The following is a 20,408-nucleotide window of genomic DNA, read 5'->3' as shown; positions in this document are numbered from 1 at the left end:
CTACATTCTAACAGTACACAATTAACAATATATATTCTACTAGTATAACTAAAGGGACCAGAAAGCCAAGCTACCAAGTAACAAGCTCTCAACAAACAATGCCCATTCTAGACGTCTACTAGCAACTGAGGTCAATGTTCACCTGATGAACACGAGCAACAAAAGGTATTGTGTTGAGAAGCTTATTGGTATACTTGTCCTCTGTTTCCATGATCACCTTTATGCTAGAGTCACATATGGAAAGCTGTGTTTCTCCACATCACCAGCAATTTTGATGAACTAACTGTGAACCCAGCAAGAGAGTTGCTTCTATATCCAAAGCTTGATGAAGGCATACATTGCTACTATTCCGTGCAAGGGTATTTCTTTACCTGGAGAATGCTAATAACTGAATGCCATGTTAGCCTGTGAAATGATGAAGGAACTGAGGGATTTTTTGTCAGACAATCCAGTAAGAATGTTAGGTCTTAGCAGCTGAGGAGGGTAATATAACACAGAAGACAAATTGTCTGGGCTCTTTAAGAATACATGGCTGGTGCTAAGAAAATCTTCAAGAGCCAAGTATTTTGAGAATTATAAAGTGATGTTATAACAAGGTCAGGAGTCTAGGTACATAGGTTTTAAATTACTGCAATAGCCTATAACAGAGTCCTATAAAGGGGATGAAAGGTACTTCGTTACAACATTGGAAAAGCAAACTTAGGTGCTTCTGAGACCAGTAGGTATAATTTGTATGGCTTCTTCAGGTTTGTGTTAACTGCACAGAGTTGGCTAATATGGTCAGAGGTGAAAGAATATTTCTTGCAAAATTAGTTAATCAAGTAAACCATTGGAAATGAACCTTCAATTACTGAAATGTGACACCTGCTAAAATAAAGCTCAGTAAAACATTTCATTTTCCTTTTTTCTACTCAAGTCAGGTGATTTGGAAAGTTATACCAGTGGTGTATTTAAGGAAAGCAAAACAACAAAATAAAACCAATTGCTTTTCATTTAAAATAAGTCTGAAGACCATTTGCCAAATCATGAGTTATATTAAATGGGCTGGCCAACTCACGTCATGTTCTCCCAATTACAGCCCTCTATAAATCACAGTACAGTCTAGTTTTTACCTTCCAATTTTTTTTCATCAGGACACAAAATGATTCCCAACTAAGTGCCCTACAACCACCCCAGGACAAGTTCCGTGGGCATCCTTCGAAAATGAAAGCACCGTTACAACACACCACTGATCAAGGGGAAAGTGCCTTTGTACTCAATGGTCCAATTGGTATTTGCAGCCACTGGCACAGCAGCTTTCTTTCATTTCTCTTAGTGCTAGTTCCAAAGGCAACATACGGGTGCCATTCTGAAAGGAAACTGCTGTAACTAGTCTTAATAGCATAAATCAGTACTTTCCCAAGTGAAAGATGGGCTACCCAGAGACATTTCAAAGACTGAGGTGGGGAAGTCAAAGGAGAGAAGAACCATGAAACTAGCGCTGTGTTTGCTCCCCAGATGTCAACACAGATGTTGTTTTTAATCCACCTCATCTATTGAATACTAACACGCTCACATAGTTTCCTGAGGAAAAGAGCAACTTCTGTGGGATTCTACAGTTTTCACCAAGTCAGAGACAAATGCCATTCCACCACAAAAATGGCGGCTGACCTCAAATGAGGGCGCGCTCAGCTCCGCCACTCCCCTGCCCAACCTCGCTGCTGCTAAGTTGTTTCCTGGTCAGTGATGGACTGTAGCTTTGTCCCTTTCCCTTTCCTATATCTTATTAACCACACTGGATGTTAAATGGGGGTGGGCTTATTCTGGGATAGAAACGGTTACCAGTTACCATTTCTACAAACTTGCAAAAACGCAAAGCCCGTATTTTATATGGCTACTGCATAAGCAAAAAAAAAGCAATAAATGGGTACAACACTGAAGAAAAGTGGAAAATGGAAATGGGGCAAGGGAGGGGTACAAATGAGGCTTCAAGCATTTGAAAAACTTTATTTTAAAATGAAGAGATAAAATACGGAAAAACATTAAACATTGTAAAATCTGGACAGTGGGTTTACGGGTATGATCCCGAGTTTTTCTGAATGTTTAAAATAGTTCACCAACATTTTAACAGAAAAAAATACTGGCATATTTAAGAACTAGAAATCCCATAGATATCTGAGAACTACATTAACTTATGAAAAAGAAAAAAGAATCTAAAACGTCAGCTAATAATTATATCTGAGAGGGAAGTGTTAAATATTTTTCATCCAAAGAGAGCAGATATTTTCTACTCACTGTGTCAGGCACACTCTGATAAATATTTAACATACTTGTTCATAACTCCACGATCTAGGTATTCTCTTCATTTTACAGATGAGGAAACAACGACTCAGAAATTTTTTTTTTTAGATTAAGACAAGGTTGACATCTGGGGAGCAAACACAGTGTTAGTTTCATGATTCTTCTCTCCTTTGACTTCCCCACCTCAGTCTTTGAAATATCTCTGGGTAGCCCATCTTTCACTTGGAAAAGCACTGATTTATGCTATTAAGACTAATTACAGCAGTTTCCTTTCAGCAGACAAGGTCTTGCTGTGTTACCTAGGCTGGAGTGCAGTAGTGCAACTTCAGCTCACTGCAACCTCAACTTCCCAGGCTCAGGTTATCCTCCTGCCTCAGCCTCCAGAGTAGCTATGAACTACAGGCATGCACTACCACATCCAGCTAATTTTTGTATCTTTTCTAGAGATGGGTTTCGCCATGTTGCCCAGGCTCACAAATTAACCTAGCTAGTGGCCCCCTAAATAGGCAGTAAAGTCAGGATTCAAAGCCAGGTTCAAAGGTTGGACTCTAAGATTCACGCTGTCACATCACACTGCCTGACCTGTTAAACTAGCAGATTCAATTCTGGATGAGTGACAGGCCCTTCAAGTGAGTGGGCTCAAAGATTTGACAAGATGCTAGGCTCCCTTATTTTTAAAGTATAACCAGAAGGCTCTCGAACAGGGAATTTCTACCCACACTGCTTTTCCTAGTGCTCAGACTGTCACAGTGCCTGCATTAGCCACTTTGCTGATCTTAGACTTCAAGCAGTCACCAAACTTAACTAAGTCCCTTACTACCAGGGCAGTGGCTGTGAGGACCAAAGGTTGGCCAAGTTCTTGAAAACAAAATGTGGGCACACTGTGGTATCACAGCGGCCGTCAGTGTTTTGAACCCCAGAACTTAGCAGGGGCTGGCACATCGCAGGCACCAAATAGTTGTTCAAATAATCAAATACTAACTAGGTGGCCCTTAAAACTAAGGTAAAAAATAAATCATGGGCAAAATTTCATATTAAGTGCATGAAGCAAGATATTTATGTAACATGATCCAAATTTTGTAAACATTATATATACTAACTGGCCCCCACTTGCTCAGGAACATCTTAGCCATAGGTACCTAAGTAGGCACCTGCAGCCCCTCACTCTGCAACAGCCAACAGAGGGAAAGTCCGTGCAAGGCTCACTCACAACTATCACCAGCCACAGGGAGCACCTGCCCACATGATACCTGGGGGTACAAATTTGAAGTTGCCATTTTCCCTCCATGTCACAGAATTCCTAATGGCCAGAATCCTGTTAGTCATAGCCACAGGCTCTTTTGTATACAGGCTTCAGATGCTCTAGGGCAGGGGTGTCCAATCTTTTGGCTTTCCTGGTCCACATTGGAAGAATTGTCTTGGGCTACACATAAAATACACTAACAATAGCTGATGAGCTGAAAAAACAACAAAAAAGTCACAGGCGGGTGTAGTTGCTCGTGCCTGTAATCCCAGCACTTTAGGAGACCAAGGAGGGCAGATCACCTGAGGTCAGGAGTTCGAGACCAACCTGGTCAACATGGTGAAACCCTGTCTCTACTAAAAAAAAATACAAAAATCAGCTGGGCATGATGGTGGGTGCCTGTAATCCCAGCAACTTGGGTGGCTGAGGCAGGAGAATCGCTTGAACCCGAGAGGCGGAGCTTGCAGTGAGCGGAGATCATGCCACTTGCACTCCAGCCTGGGCGACAGAACAAGACTGTTTCAAAAAAAAAAAAATCGCAAAAAATCTCGTATTTTACAAAAGTTTATGGATTTGTTTTGGGTCACCTTCAAAGTCATCCTGGGCAGCATGTGGCCTATGGACAACAAATTGGACAAGCTTGCTCTAGGGGATGACTTCTAAGTATAGCTACGGGCATCCCCCTCAAAGTGGACACCATGCAGGCTATGTGGCTTGTACAAGTCACACTATCCCAAATAACATCTTTAAATTTGTCTACCCAGGCATTTCACATGATGTGGCTAACAAAAACTTTTACTGTTAGAGAAATATACAGAAAATCCTGAAGGATGGATATATACCAAAAATGTTAAAAGTAGCTACCTCCTCTGAGATGAGTAAGTTCTGGAGCCCTGACATACAGTGTGGTGGCTATCATTAGTAATAATGTATCGTATACTTGAAATTTGCTGAGATTATATCATAAGTATTCTCACCACATAAAAATATTACATAAATTTGTAAATGTAACTTGTCAACTTGTAAATTTGTTTAACTCAATTTAACAAAGTGATGGAGATGTTTATTAGCCTGGTTGTGGTAATCATCATTTCACAATGTATACATGTATCAAAACACACATTGTATACCTTAAATATATACAATTTTCATCAAATACCTCTCTGAAGCTGGAAAGGAATTTTTAAGTTATAGGATTATGACAGTACGTTTCATTTTTTGCATGTTATCTGAATTTCTCTACAGTAAATATATCACTTCTAAGAGACTTACTAAATGCTTAATGAACAAAGTCAAAGGTCACCTGTCTAATGCACTGGACAAGATGTCTATACTCCAAAATTATATTTCAAATTATTTTAAAAGGAGTCTATATAATTTAGCAATATCAAAGTGGTCCAACAGGCATGTACCAGAGCATACAAAAAGATGTGGTCCTGCTCTTGCTGTAAGTAGGAAAGCAAGATGTATGCATACAAAAATGTTTAAATGCCAGGCAATGTGAGTAACTACTGCTAAAGGTATACAAGCGGGAGGTGTTTCATACATGTTTTGAGAAAGGGCATACTTATTTGTGAGCTGCAACAAGGAAGAAGGGCTTCATGGAAAAGGGGGTTTTGAACAGGACTTTGCAGGATTCAAATCAAATCCTGAAAGAGCAATTCAGAAAGAGAATGCCCCTGGGCAAACTGAGATTTGGGAATCAACACAAGCGTCAGGGAGGCCGAGACAGGTGGATCACGAGGTCAGGAGATCGAGACCATCCTGGCTAACACGGTGAAACCCCGCCTCTACTAAAAAATACAAAAAAACTAGCCGGGCGAGGTGGCGGGCGCCTGTAGTCCCAGCTACTCAGGAGGCTGAGGCAGGAGAATGGTGTGGACCCGGGAGGCGGAGCTTGCAGTGAGCTGAGATCCGGCCACTGCACTCCAGCCTGGGCTACAGAGCGAGACTCCGTCTTAAAAAAAAAAAAAAAAAAAGAAAGTAACCTGGCTCTCAGCTAACAGAAGAACCCCCGTGTTTTCTGCGGGAGTGGTAAAAGGTAAAATGATTGTGGGAACAAGACCAGAAAAAGTAGAACCAACCGGCTCAAACGAATTTGGGGAAAACTGAGTTAAACAAATTTATAAGGATTCGTTGTAGTGATCTAAGCTCTCAGTAGGCTAATGTGCGTTGAGTCGCCACTGAGGGAAGGAAGCTAGAGTTATTAGGGTATAGAAAATACCTCTGGCAAAGCAGGAGTTTAACAGATAATGGAGGAAAAACAATGAAGGGTCTGAATGCCAACGCTAAACTGGGCATTCTGGCCTTGGTCCCTCTAACAAGGCCTGGATTTCCCACAGAACAAAGGCTAACCTGCTAATATACCTTTAAGGTTTTACACAACAGAACTCAGAACCAGATACTGCTATCACTTTAACATTCCCATCCCACACGCTTATTTATATTCCCAACAAGGGTTAGTTAGTCCCATCTTCTGAGAGCACCTTACAGTCCGCGGCCCCTTCCTGATGATCTGGAAGCCTGGGAAGCAGCACACCTCCTTATGAAATCGCTGAAGGGCGACTATGAGCAACAGGAAGCAGTGGAGGATTCCAAGTATGACATAAGAATACAGTTTTTAAAAATCTTCTAGAAAATTTTTAGAAATCTGATCGAGCAGTTTTTCCAAATTGCAGGTGACAGGCATTTGTTGTAAAACCAATTCAAGGTACCATAACCAGGATTTCTTAAAAAACAAAGAAAAAAAATGTACACATGCACCAGATACATCACATGCAGGAAGGGCAAGTCGTGTTTCAGGACCCTTCTGTCTGTCATGCATACTATACTGACCTCTGTGTTCTGAACTGTAGTTCAAAATGTATTTCTTACTTGGGTCACAACTACAATGTTCAAAAGTCACTGCTCTATTAGATGGAGGGCTTAAGGCAGAAACTGGAGGCTGCCACATTCACCCAGAAGGCCATGGGATGGTAGCAGTAAGAAGAAAAGATAAACAGAAGAGACACTTAAAGAATGTGGGTAAGAGAAACCAATGAGGCCAAGGTAACTACATCTGGGTAATTTGGGGAGAAGGTAGCTATAACCATAAACAAGCAAACCGTGAAGAGCTGGTTAAGGGGTATGTAGAGATGGAGGGAGGTACATTTGATATCCAGAGACAAGAGGACATCCACATGGAACCATAAAATAAGCCCTCCCTCAGCACCTCAAAAACAAGTCCACATTACTTTAATTTGGTTACCTGTAACAATACTATATTATTTCTTTCACTTATACAATGTTTTAAACTTACGGTCTGTCCTCAACCAAGTGGTCAGGGACTTTTAGAAGCACATAATCACACGAAAGAACTAATATCATTAGTTAGTCCCTGGCTATTACATTATTTACCATCCCAAGGGCTTCACTGTGATTTGGTATTTGATGGCTAAGTACAGAAGGGTCTGTCATTTGGCTGTGTGTGGACTATGACTACATCAACACAGGGATGTACAAGCTACCTGAGCACCACTGCACCGGCACTAGTAGGAGAGCACTGAGCCAAAAGGTCCCCAGCGGCTGCCACATAGTCTCTGCCCATCCTGAGTGAAGCTGTACACTTGGCTCAAAGGCCCTGCTGATCCACCGAGAGGGCACAAGGGGGCATGAGGGAAATGGCTGAACTCCAACAAATCACTTTATGCAGGACTGAATCCCCAACACACATCAGAGGAGACAATTAAACGAGGCAGAGTGGACTTAAAGGTAAAATGTCATCCCCCAACATGCCTGTGATGACGAGTTTTGCTTTACACAAGCCTTTTTAAGTAAATTATATTAATTACCAACATTCAAAAACATCCAACATTCAAGGGTTCTGAATCTCGTTTATTAGATAGCACAGAAGTAACAGGTCTAGATTATATTACAAAAAGAGCTCAAACTGTTCAGATACAGCAACTGGGCTTGCTAGGAGACAGAAGGGGGAATTCTTCAGACTACTATACAGGGACACAAAGACTCCTCATCCTAAACAAAGTATTAAGGTACATAGACAAGTTTCTTGTAAAACAGAAAACAGAGAAATCCACAGTAACTCTAACACATCCCTTAAGGAATAAGCATGTATTTGTAGGAAGCAAACAAAGCTTTCCATAGAGAAACCACTTTCACAGGATGATTAGGTGGACCTGCAATGAAGAAAATACATTTCAACAGATGGGTTCAGACTTACACCAAGTTTTCACTGAAATACTTTAAAAAAAAGACCCTTCTCTGTATCAGAAGAATTTTTAAAAAATACATCATGGATAAAATAAATGTCAGAAAAGGTCCAAGTCCTATTCAGAGACATACATTTGCAAATTAATATAAATTTTAAAGTTTGACAACAAAAATATCATTTGGAACTACCTAGAATAGGCCAAGCTAAGTTCGTGTTCTGCTTTAGTGCATTACATTGAAATGAATCTCATTCTCACTATAATTTTTTTCTTTTTAACCTTAATCACGAGCGGCTGGTCAACTGAAATGGACATGAGAACTATATAAATGCCAGAGAAATATGTAAACCTCATTAATGTTTCCAAAAATTCATTTAGGGATAGAAACAGGTCCAAATAGATGCCTGTCTAAATGCACTGCAATTACGTTACAATTATTTTTCCAAATACACAGATATGCTCTGTCTTTTCTCAGCTCATTACTGACTCAAACAATTTGCCCTTCTGGGATCAATTGTTTGCTAATAAATAATTGTTTACAGTCACAAAATTATATTAGGAGGTTTTCTTATTAGTTTTCCTTCTGCACCCTAATAAGATTGAAAACTAGCTGATTCCCAAGAGTCTAACCTTAACCTCGCTTTGTTTAACAGCCCAGGAAATGATGAACCATCTGCTTCAGAAAATAATGGACGGCCAAGAGGAAATATTGTTTAATTGTAGATTAACCTCCTCATGAAGCAGTCTGAAGCAGCTTTAGAATTAGCAACTATAACCAGCAAAAGAAACAAATGGCTCATGAGCGTTTTCCTCTACCATTTAAGGTCCAGAAAGAATGCAAAGGGATTTTGATTACATTTATTTACAAACATTTATTTCCACAGTGGAAACAAAAAATCATCAAGGTCAAAACTGATTCTCAAAACTGCAGTCACTGCCCTCCAATTTTGTTTGCCCAAATACCTTTAATGCAGCAAACCATCAAACCATCTCATGCACTTAAGAAAGTGTTTATTTAAAAAAAAAAAATTCAAAAACCTCTTTTCCATTATTTTCAGGTTGTTATAATATTAAAATTAGTATTTTCCCTGGTTTCTTTAATAGTAATAAATCCACCATTGGGGAGTACGAATTGTTTTATTATCATCAACATGGCACTTAAGTAAATGAAATCTTGTCAAGTACATGGTGACCTACAAGTTCAAAAGAAAAAAAGAACAGCATGAGATCAAAATGGCCAGCCAGGACAGGAGATACAAAAGTGACAGATTAAATGCAAACACAGCCCTTTATCCAACAGGCTTCACATGCTAAGACTTTTCTAAAGTCAAACCTATAAAAGCATATCTGATATGGAATATTTAATACTCTGCCCCCTCTCAGAGGCTCAACCAATCAGCAAAGGTACCACACCCAATTTAACTCAGCAAAGTATAAGAATCCTGAAAACATTCAGTTATTCCACAAATATGTATCAAGAACTTCCTTTAAGGGCCTGGGGAGAGGGGACAGGGAACTGGGCAAACACACTTGGGGTAGATATTTTATAGTTTAACACATGCCAAAGTATCAGATTTCCCTTAAGCCTGGTGGAGGTAATTAAATAAAAAGCTTTGCCCTGTTGGTATCAAAAAATGTAAATGACTCTTCTCAGTCAACAGTTACAACCAAGAACCAAAGACGTCTACGAAAATTTCAAAACTAAGGGAATTTGCAATTCCAGGCAAGGCCATATTACTCTGGGTTTCCAATAAGACCTGAAGGTCACTTACTTTGTGTTAATATTAAAGAAACAACCTCTGTGGAGAGGAAAGATTTTTGGCAGTTCAAATTCTTAAACATCTTAAATAGAATTTACTAAAATAAATTATTCTTGAATTCCTCAACTTAATTTTGAAGCAATGAGCTGGTAATAACTCCAGAGATTCAAATAATAGAGCCTATTCAAGAAGAATGAGAGTTTGACATTCTTCTGTACAAAACAACTAGGCACAATTTTATCCATCAGACGTCTATCAACCTACGGATATTGAAAGCTTGGGAGAACATGATAACATCAACTCCAACCCTACAGTCAGCTGTAATATCGAGCAGGCATCAACAATGCTATTCATGAATTTAGAAAAATTAATAAATCCTGGGTTGAATGCAAGAAAAGGCTCAAATACAGGTGAAGCATACTCACTTGGGTTTTGTTTCTGCATCTGTCACTTGGCGAATGAAGATACCATCTTCAGGATGTTCCGTGTCATCCATTTCATACATATATGATGATGCTATTGCAAGTGTAGTCCCATCATTACTGAAGGCAAGTGATGCGATGCTCGTGGGGTACCGATGGAATTGGCACAGTCGCTTTTTGTTAAATGGATCCCAAATATTTACAAAGCCATCAGAACCACCTGGAAGTAATTTCAAAATAGTTAAAATGGTTCTTAACATCAGACACAGAAATAACCATTATCTTAACAGTTAATTTTTAAGGTCATGAAAATTACATTTCCATAAAGCATTGTATAGATTTTTTCTCACTAAATACCAAAAAAAGCAAGCACCAAATAATATAATAATTAAATATAGGTCAGCATGCCATACTTTACCTGTGGCAAATGTATTGTGGATATTGTGAAAAGAAATGGCATTGACTGGGTAAATCTGCTCAATATTATTTTCTTTTAGTCTGTGACATTTGAAGGCATACTTCTTCTTCTGTACCTCAGGGCTTGGGTCCAAATACTCAACTGCCACTCGGCCTTCAATAGAGCTTAATACATAACCCTGCCAAGAGAGAACCAGAGGGAAAAAATGGTAAATTCCAGCTTCCAAAAACAAGGTGCTAATTCCCAAATTCAACCCACACTAAAGAGTGATTATTTCAGAAATGAGAAGTACAGCAGGCTTTAATGAAGCGTTTAGGCTGTACTAACATAGTTACGATGACTTTAAAAAGAAAATAAGACTGGCATCACTTGCTTTCCTCATAGGTACCAGGGCCTTGCACATTACAATAAAAAATGTCTAGTTATTTCATCAAACCTAAACAAAATTTAAAGTGTTTTAGTGTCGCTTATTTGTTGTCCTGTTGTCCTGCCCAGCAGACTCAAATTTGTTCCCTCAGTTAAAATATATTCTTCTATGTTCTGTGCCTCTTCATCACGAACAACTGTTAAGAATTGTGTTTCCTTCATTGGGGGTATCAATAATCCAAATAAACTGGAACACCAGTCTTCCATCTCAGTCATGCTACTTCTTACATTTAGTACAGTAAGTCAGGTTTGCACAAGGACTTTCAGGGACATTCAAAAGTGGTTTACAATTTCAAACGTTTTCTCATCTTTCCTTGAAATGACAATATCTTAAAAAATAAGAGAGAACACACCAAATACAAAATCTATGATTTTTTAATCCTTCAAGGTATGAAAAAGATTTATTCCTGAAAACTGTTTATGAAGAAATAGGTCAGTCAGTAAAATCCGACTTTTTAACTGCCATTACAAAGTAGAAATAATCTTATAGAAAATATTAGATATAATGGCATTAAAATAATGTTCACAATGTAAGCATATTTTAATCACATATTTAAATCTCTAAAGTTTCACATAACTGCAATTCTTTATCTTCAATGGAAACTTCCAATTTCCTAAAAAAAGGAACTGTGATCACCATTTGAGGTACTGGCCTTTGCAGGTTAAAAAGCCAAGAGAATAACATACCTGCTTCAAGTTCTACAACCACCAAAGGACAGCCATAAGATACCAAAGACACCTTCTATTTTTAATGACTTTTCCTCTTGCAAAATTTCTATTGCAACTGACCACACCACCATCTCCTCTTAAAACTTTAAGGACCTGAGGGAGGAGGGAGATCACTAACAAACAGGCTAATCTTATTTAGCGATGGAAGGGCACCCTGTACATCCATCATAAGAGGGGCCCTGCCTCGGGCGCCTGTAGTCCCAGCTACTCGGGAGGCTGAGGCAGGAGAATGGCGTAAACCCGGGAGGCGGAGCTTGCAGTGAGCTGAGATCCGGCCACTGCACTCCAGCCTGGGTGACAGAGCAAGACTCCGTCTCAAAAAAAAAAAAAAAAAAAAAAAAAAAAAAAGAGGGGCCCTGCCTCTGTAACCTCAGTTGAGTTTAAGAAAAAAAAAAAAACAAAGTTCTATTGTCAAACTGGGGAAAGAACTCTATAAGCATTAGGGTTACAAAAAGGCAAAAAGAAAACAGCAAATTCCATAAGCTTAAAATCCAGATACAAATTTCAATTCAGCATTTTGTAAACTGAAATATCTGCAAAGCCCTCTTTGATTCTGTATACCTATGAAGCATCCTGGACCAGGATCAACAAAAGATCAGAAGACCTCCTCTATTCAAACCACTTCCTGAGCACATTACTTGGTCTCTCTGAACATCAAGGTCGTCTCTAAAATGGGGGTTAACGCACTTCCTTTTAACACATGGCTGTCAAAAATATCAAGGAATACACCTAACAGCAAATCCTAAATCACTACTGAAAAAAAAAAAAAGAAGGCTTTAGGGGATAGTGGCCAAATCATTATAATATAAGATCATATTATTTTCAAATTCCAGAAAGAAGAGGGAGTATAGTTCAGTACCTGCTTGTTTGGAAACGCTCGTATGCAGCGAGTCTGGTATTTCAGGCTGGACTCCCTGCGCTGCTGCACATAACCCATGTTCCGTAAGTCCCACACCAACACTCTGCGGCCTGCTGTTCCCACAATCAGCCGGTCTCCAGAGACTGAGAGGGTATATACCTTTTAAGAAAGACCAAAACTTGCTAAAAATCACCTACTTGCCTAAAAATGGCATTTTGCCCCAAAATAAAGTCCATCTGATCATAAAACCATAAAAAATTAGCTGACTGAATTCCCCAATCACAAGTAACAATTTTAGATACTGCAATTATTTAAACCAAGTTTGCACAAAATAGCACACCCATGATGCTCTTCATACTTCACCAAGCATCATATAATGTACATTCTAAGTAATTCTGTAAAGGAGCTTTTGAAGTCTTAATTCTCTCCATTACTAAAACAAATTAAACTATTTTTCCCAGCCTTCATGTTTCATTTAGAGACAACATAAAAGTGTAAAAAAAATTCAAGGAGGAGATAATAAAGCCATAAAATAATTCAAGGTAGAGTTTAATGGGTTTCTGGCTTTTCATAAAACAATCATTTTCAAAATTATTTTTCTATAATCACCTTTTAGAATATTTCATTTTGCAACTCTAAAAATCTTGATTTTTTTTTCCCCCAGTTGTTACATGGAATAAATAGGCCTTTCCAGGAAGAGTGAGGGAGCCACCACTAATTAGATGTTTAGTAGCCTTTGGTGGCATATAAACTCAAAATTAAAAGACAAGACAGTGGTCTGACACACATACAACAAAGTAATTCTTGTGCCCTGACGTAATACTACACATTCAAGACAGAAGTTCAACATTAGGGAAAATTTTTAAAAGTAGTGTATCCCCTCTTTTTCTCCTCATAATGCCTTTCTTCAATATTAAACTTTCCACAAAAATTCCTTTATAATAAATCATAGAATTTCCTACAAGCGAACATTTAGTGGTTTATTTGTAAATATAATGTTACTTGGAAACAAAACAGAGGTAGCCAACTCATTAAAAAGGTGGCAAAAAAAAATATTCTCCTGATCATGTTCAGTCACTTTTTAAAAATCTAGACTTGCGATTCACAACTGTGCTCTATTATTTTCAATTAATAAGGAACTCTAATCTGACTTAGCATTTTCAAACCTGAAGAACTGCCATAAAAAAATGTAGAGGCCCCATGGCAAGGTAAGATGTCTATGCAACATTCAATACTTAAGCCTATGTTGTTAATAATCACTAGTATGTTAACCACATACCATCAGCTGAAGAAGAATCAAGTTACCAGCTGTAACAACGCCATGCCCCACCCCTCTCTAGAATCTGGCCCTAAAATTCAACAATTAATGTGACCAAGGGAAAAATAAGGAATTAAAATTAAGATTCAAAACAACAGATTTAATATAAGCAGATTTAAATGTGAGAAATGTTGTTAAGATTTATCATAGCTTACTCAGAAAACAAAATGTTTGCAGTGAAATGAAAATTAATCTAAGATGTATAAAGTACCAAACTTCAAAAATAGAGAATCCAGAAAGAGATCGATTTATAATGGTATAATCATACTGGGAATTTTATCTTAAATCTTTACTATATAGGTGACACACAAGCTTCTAATAGTGCTTTCTATCCCCACTGATCATAAATCAAGTGAAACCACTGTCATGCTACTGACTAGGTATATACATTTATCAAAGAAAGTATTAAAAAAAGTGACATAATGAACCTTGCTGAACCAATAAGCAGCTTGATTCAGTGTGGCTGTCCATTATATGATATTCTGTCAGCAATTTATCACAGTTCTTAACATGTTACATACAACCATAAATCAAAACTAGAAACAATGCAATTATTTTATTCTGAACAAAGGTCTTGCCAGGAGTAGATTCGACTGTGATGTGACAAAAATAATGGCTTTTTGGATGCACTATTGTATATAATGATGGCTAACAGGAATTGAATAGTATATTTACGCTGAGGAAATAGACTCAAGTGAGGGATGCCTTTAAACTGCTAAAACAATCAATCTTTAAAATTAACTACCACCTGATAAAGTCTGATGAGGATACAGAAGGAATGCTCAATTACACTTTCATCATACAGATCAAAAGGTTAGAATAATACACAAAGTTTCGGTTTTAAAAAGCTTTGTTCGCTAAGAGCCTTGAAACTACATCTATCAGTATTAAAAAATAAATATATAAACAGTAGAAGCCAGGGAACATAAAACACCTTTCTCACTGAACTTGAAATGATAACCCATTTTGCCCTCTCAACAGTCAACTCAAAAGAAACCTCAGATAACAAATGAAAATAAGTGATGCTCCATCCAATTTTCTGGTTTGGGATGGAGTGTCAATTTAAGACAATCGAACAGTCTGCTAAATGACTTCTCTGAAAAGGCAGTGAGTTGCTTCTCAATTCTGCGATTTAAAGCATTAACAATACATGGAAGCAAATATAACAACTGACAAATAAAAGTTGGCCCCAAATCCCAAAGTTAATTTTCTTTTGCATTAAAGCATTTCTATGTAGCTGGATTTATAAAATCGACTGTCAACTTTTCCCCCCCATGTTGACTTTTCACCTTTAAATTCAACCAACATAGTCAGCAATCATGCATCAAGACAAAAATCACCCCAAAACCATCAACTCCTGCAATGAATATAAAGAGCCTACCTTTTCAGGCTGAGAGAAGGTCCCGGCATTACAAGGAGTTCTGGGATCCCACAATTTAACTGTCTGATCCCAACTTCCAGTGACCATCACATTCACTTCTGGACAGTATTCAACACATCTGATAGGGGCATCATGGGTCCCAACAAGATTTTCTATAGGAAAAAAAAAGTGGGGGGGAATCCCCAACATCTACCTTACTACCTTTACTAAAGATTCCTAAAATAAACAATTAAAAGAAACATTCATTCACCTGTAATCAATTTGCCTCATCCAACCCCATGGAAATGACTACAGACAGAAAAATCTCTCCATGACTACAAAGTTATCCACTCCTCTCTGTTCACCTTACAGTGCACACTTCACATGACTCACTAGTATGGCACATACCAAAGGCTGTCTTGAATTTCAGATTACATTAAAGCAGTGGCATGTCTGTTATCTTCCTCATTTGATTCTAGATTTCCTATCAAGAACTGCGTTTAACTCTGTGATCTCTGCCGGTATCTAGTGCAAGCTCTGGTACAGGCTAGGTGCTCAAGAAACATCTGTTGAATGAACAAATGAATGGAGAACTCTGGTCTTCTGGATCAACAACATTTATGTTGAACATTAAGCCAATGCTGCTAAGAAACTTATTTACATGGCTAAAGGGTTATGAGAACTGGGAGTGAAGTCCTCATTATTCTACTTGGTTCCACTGTGGTTCAAATTTTCAATAGACATTTTCCTTCTTTTCAATTTGAACCTTCCCACCATATCTCATTTATTCCTTCAACATCTACTACATACCAGAATCTGTGCCAACTGCTAAGGATATAGGAAGGAACAATATATGGTCCTGACCTTCAAACAGTAAGGTTAGTCTCAGCACTCTGGGAGGCCAAGGTGGGCGGATCACAAGATCAAGAGTTCAAGACTATCCTGGTCAACATAGTGAAACCCCGCCTCTACTAAAAAATACAAAAAATAGCCGAGCATGGTGGCACGCACCTATAGTCCCAGCTACTCGGGCGGCTGAGGCAGGAGAATTGCCTGAATGCGGGAGGCAGAGGCTGTGGTGAGCCAAGATCACACTACAGCACTCCAGCCTGGGCAACAGAGCGAGACTCCATCTCAAAAAAAAAAAAAAAAAAAAGAAAGAAAGAAAGAAAGGATTTCATGAAATTTGGCAGTGACTTTCACAGAATAAACAGCTAATTCTCTATGTAACACTGAAAATCGAGAAGTTTGCTTTTCAGTGTTTCTCCCTACCCCCGAAGTTTCTGAACAAATAGAACCTAGATCTCCAAGCTTACTTATTACACAGGGTAAGCTACTGGCAAACAAAACCAAATACCTGCAGTATAAGTTACAGATGAAAGTAAATTTCATGCAAAAGCCTCTTCTAATTGGGTGCTTAGTTTTTTTGACAAAATGTGGCCATCCTCCAACCATTCTCCCGTTGCTCAACTCATCTTCTATCTAGTCATATCTCCGTACCAACCTATCTCCTTAGGATATCTGTGTCTGATGAATATACATGCAAACAAATGCTCGGCTAGACAGCTCTATGCATGTGGGTTCCATTCCAATCTCTACACTGTCCCAATGTCACCAAAAAAATTTGAGTAAGTCATTTCATATCTGGACCTCTAAGAAATTACTTAACTGAAAGGAAATGTATCTAGTTACTCACTCAAAAACTGCAACTGAAACATATTTTGCTAAATAACTATAACAAACACAATTAATATAGACATGATTGCCTATTTTTTGTGAGGTTTTAAATCTACCTTTAGCTTCTGAAAACTAAATTAGTTTCTGAAAACTGAACTCTCAAAACATCAGCATTGTAGTGGAAAATCCTAATGAAACGTTGGCCAGTCTGGGATCCAGCCCACTTCTAAGAACAAAATAAAGGCCAAATACTTAAGTGTCAATGTATGTAAACACTGACAATGGTGACCACAACTGGCTTTCCTGCAAAAAAAATATATGCATAATGTTCTGTAATCAGTAACTCAATGGTTATCATTTAAACAAAAAAATCCTAAATTCAAGCTACCTGTACTTAAGCAACTTGGTAACTAAGCAATTTAGGAACTACTCTTCCTACACATTTATACTTTAGGACACCAGTCAAGAAAACAAACTGGTAAAGATATTGTCACATTACCTTGATCAGTGTTCAAATCATGCATTTTCAATTGATGATCTAGTCCTCCACTCCAGGCATGCGTTGGATCCTATAAAACAGTTTTGAACCATTTAAAAACTAGAACTTTTGAAAGGGTTTCAACGTTCTTATTTCTACAAGCAAGTGTTCAGTTTATGCTGAGGATATGCACTGGGCTCAACTATTCATGGCAAACAAACCAAAAAACAGCACAAAAAAGCAAGTGGTCACTAAACTCCTGTGTCAGGAAATTAAAGGAGGGCTGCTTTATTCTAGCCAACACGCTAGCTGAGGGTAAACATACATTTCCCCTAAACGGTTTCGTTCAGTACGGCAGCCAAAACAGTATTGTTGCAAATATAATGATCATTTATGTTCAGAAAGTTTACAGAGTTACTCCACAAGCCTTTAATGGAAAGGGGAAACGGAGTTTCCAATGTCTGCATATCCCCAAACCTAAAACGGTACCGGTTGAAGGCAGGTGCTCCTGAAAAGCTAAAGAACTAACTGTCTAAACAACCCCACCGACAGACGCCTCTACCCAGCCCTGGAAAAGAAACGCTCCTAACGTGGAGAATCGTAACACAGGAAGAGGGCCGGAGCGGGGCGGGAGGGCACCTACGTAGAAGGCGCAGTCCAGGACAGCGCCGGTGTGCTGGTACTTGAGCCGCATGGAGTTGGCCGGCACATCGTAGAGGCGCACGGACGTGTCCCAGGAGGAGACAAGCAGGAACTGGGAGGTGTTGGGGCTGAACTTCACCGAAGAGATGCCATCCTCGGGTGGCTGGTTTAGCTTGAACTCGTTAGAACCGGTCATCTGCAGAACAGGGGCCCAGTCAGAGTCCCCAAGGGTCCCGCGGGCTGGGGCTGCGCACGGATAGCCTGGCGGTGGGGAACCCCAGAGGGAGGGGCCGAGACGACGACCGCGAGGAGTCTCTGCGCCTGCGCCGAGCACTAGCCCGCCAAGGTCGGAACTCGTCCCCTCATCCGGCCCTCGCCGCGCCCAAACCGGCCCGGCAGGCACCGCAGTCCCCCTAAACCCAGCCCGGCCTGCAGCGATGCCCGGACCCGAGACCGTTCCCTTTCCCTTCTCCCGGGTCCCGTCGGCCCGGACACTCCTAAAAATATAAGGGAAAACAATAGAAATGAAACGGGATCCCCTGCGAACGGAACGGCCCTGCCAGTTGCAGACCCGGGAAGTCCCTGGAGAGTCCGCTCCCGCACACGGTCGCCTCGCCTCCCTACCTTGGGCTCCCCTCAGAAACAACGTTTCCACTACTCGCCGCTCGCTACCACCGCCGCCGCCGCCTCCTTGCTTCCCTCAGAGCACTCGCAGGCTAGGCGAAGGAGGCGCAGAGGAAGCTCCAGCGTAGACCTGCCATTGGCTGATTTCAAACGCCAACGACTCAGTCTAGGCGGCCGATTGGTCCGCTCAGCTGCCCAGCATCGGTCAACCCAGTCATCCTGTTCCGGCTCAAAGGGAAACCGCTGCTTTTCCGATCACGTGGGCTCATTTTACCACTTCGCCGAGGCAACGGCGTTCGAGCTGGACGCGTGGAAACTACAACTCCCAAGGACCATCGCGCCAAGGCTCTGTTCACGCCCTCTCCTGCCCGCGTATGGCATTCTGGGAAATGTAGTTTTCGTGGGGGGGGGGCTGACGCTCTGCCCGCCCTCTGCATAGAAAGCGGGAAAGATCTTTACAGCTCTGTCTGTGGCGCCCTCCCCTTTAAGTTAGTCTCTGAAACACAAGAATCCCATTTTGGTCAATAATTCCATAGTGCTAAAGTTTTCTCCCTATCCCTGGATGTGCACACGCCTGTGAAGCTAACGAAAAGTTGATGTAGAGAAGAAAATATTTGCTCTACTCAATTAACTGCATTATTTTGCCTTGATTTTTTTTTCTCATTTCTTTGGAGTTTCCACCTATAAACCAGCGTCTCTCATTTCCCATTGTCTCAAGTTCTACTGAAGAAACCCGTTCATATTTATATTATGCTTTATCTCTCCACCCCATCTTTCCACAAACATTTATTGAGCCTCCGCTGGTGCCAGGCCTGGTGAGAGGCTCTGGAAAGATGCATGTAAACAGACCAGCCTTTGCCCTGGAGGAACCCCCCTTCAGAAGGGTGAACAGCCTGGGAGACGGTACTCTGCAATGTGTTAAAGCTCCCACAGCTTCTTTTAGAGCTGCTTATTGAAGGATCCTAAAACAACAGCTACAAGCCTATCCCCTTCCACTCTGTCCTGCCACTCCCCAAAGTTGCAGGCTCAGTGTGCTCCATTTACTGTTTTCTAGAATCCTCTAGAAATGAGAATCAAGAAGGTTGCTTGAGTAATGAGAAATTATTTTATCTCCATGAAAGAAAAGCAGTACTTAATCAGTAGAATGAAGTGACTGAGTGATTCTTGAATGTCAAAGGTTCACTGAAAAATTTCGATTTAATCGATGCTTTAACTGCTTTTTCACTGCCTTTTGTAAAAGAAAAATATATATTGTTTTATTTGATTTTGTACGAAGTGAGAGAAAATTGTTGGGGTTAAAGTGATTAACTTTTAAGGGACATAAATGAGAAAGTGTTGATGATCTTTATGCATTCACACACCCTGAACTGGATGCACATCTTTGTATGATTCCTGACACAATAAACACGCAACAGCAACCTTTCTGCCTACTGCATTGATGATATTACTGCTGAAAGACTCTTGCCCTCCTTCCTTGCCAGTCTGGTACTTGGTTCTCTATCTCTTCTCTTTCCACAAGTTAATGGCTGAATTCAAAATTTTAAAATGCAGTTCCTTACTTCCATTCTAACTTTAGCTAAATAATTTTACCTCCTGACTTATCTGGTTCCTTCTCCCAGTTGTTTATTTAATTATATTATTGTTCCAAGATTCTGAGCATGAATTACCCACTAATAAAATCTAAGTGTATTTCATTATCCAGTGTGTGTATGATTCAGGTCCCTCTGGGCATGCAGTTGCAGCCCAGCTCGATTTGAGTTTTAAGAAACGTCAATCTTTTAAATCCAGTTTAGAAGCTGAAAGGAGGCTGATTATTTTGCTGATTATTCAAATGAATTGATAGTCTTGAGACAGGAAATCTGGCAACAATGGAGTCCTGAACAACATTTAAATCCAAATGCAAAGTGTGTGTGTGTGTGTGTGTGTGTGTAAAACTTAGTTATCTGTAAGAGAGGAATTTCTAA

The 20,408-nt window shown here is 39.8% G+C and overlaps 1 protein-coding gene across 2 annotated transcripts; it reads right to left on the bottom strand.

The window, feature by feature from the left end:
* Window positions 1-7,375: 7,375 nt before the first annotated feature.
* On the bottom strand, window positions 7,376-18,566 carry BUB3 (BUB3 mitotic checkpoint protein). Of its 2 annotated transcripts, none has more exons than XM_015148313.3 (8): window positions 18,445-18,531; window positions 17,822-18,016; window positions 17,200-17,269; window positions 15,045-15,196; window positions 12,346-12,504; window positions 10,332-10,509; window positions 9,917-10,133; window positions 7,376-7,698 (listed from the first exon to the last, which is right to left on the bottom strand). In XM_015148313.3, the coding sequence occupies exons 2-8, from the start codon at window positions 18,014-18,016 to the stop codon at window positions 7,689-7,691; spliced, it is 981 nt and encodes a 326-aa protein (XP_015003799.1). In that variant the 5' UTR covers window positions 18,445-18,531; the 3' UTR covers window positions 7,376-7,688.
* Between the last annotated feature and the right edge of the window lie 1,842 nt (window positions 18,567-20,408).

The sequence above is a fragment of the Macaca mulatta genome, chromosome 9 (genome assembly GCF_049350105.2).
Source record: "Macaca mulatta isolate MMU2019108-1 chromosome 9, T2T-MMU8v2.0, whole genome shotgun sequence".
Lineage (NCBI taxonomy): Eukaryota > Metazoa > Chordata > Mammalia > Primates > Cercopithecidae > Macaca > Macaca mulatta.
The sequence above is the reverse complement of the archived record's forward strand: the minus strand, read 5'-3'. Positions and strand labels throughout refer to the sequence as shown.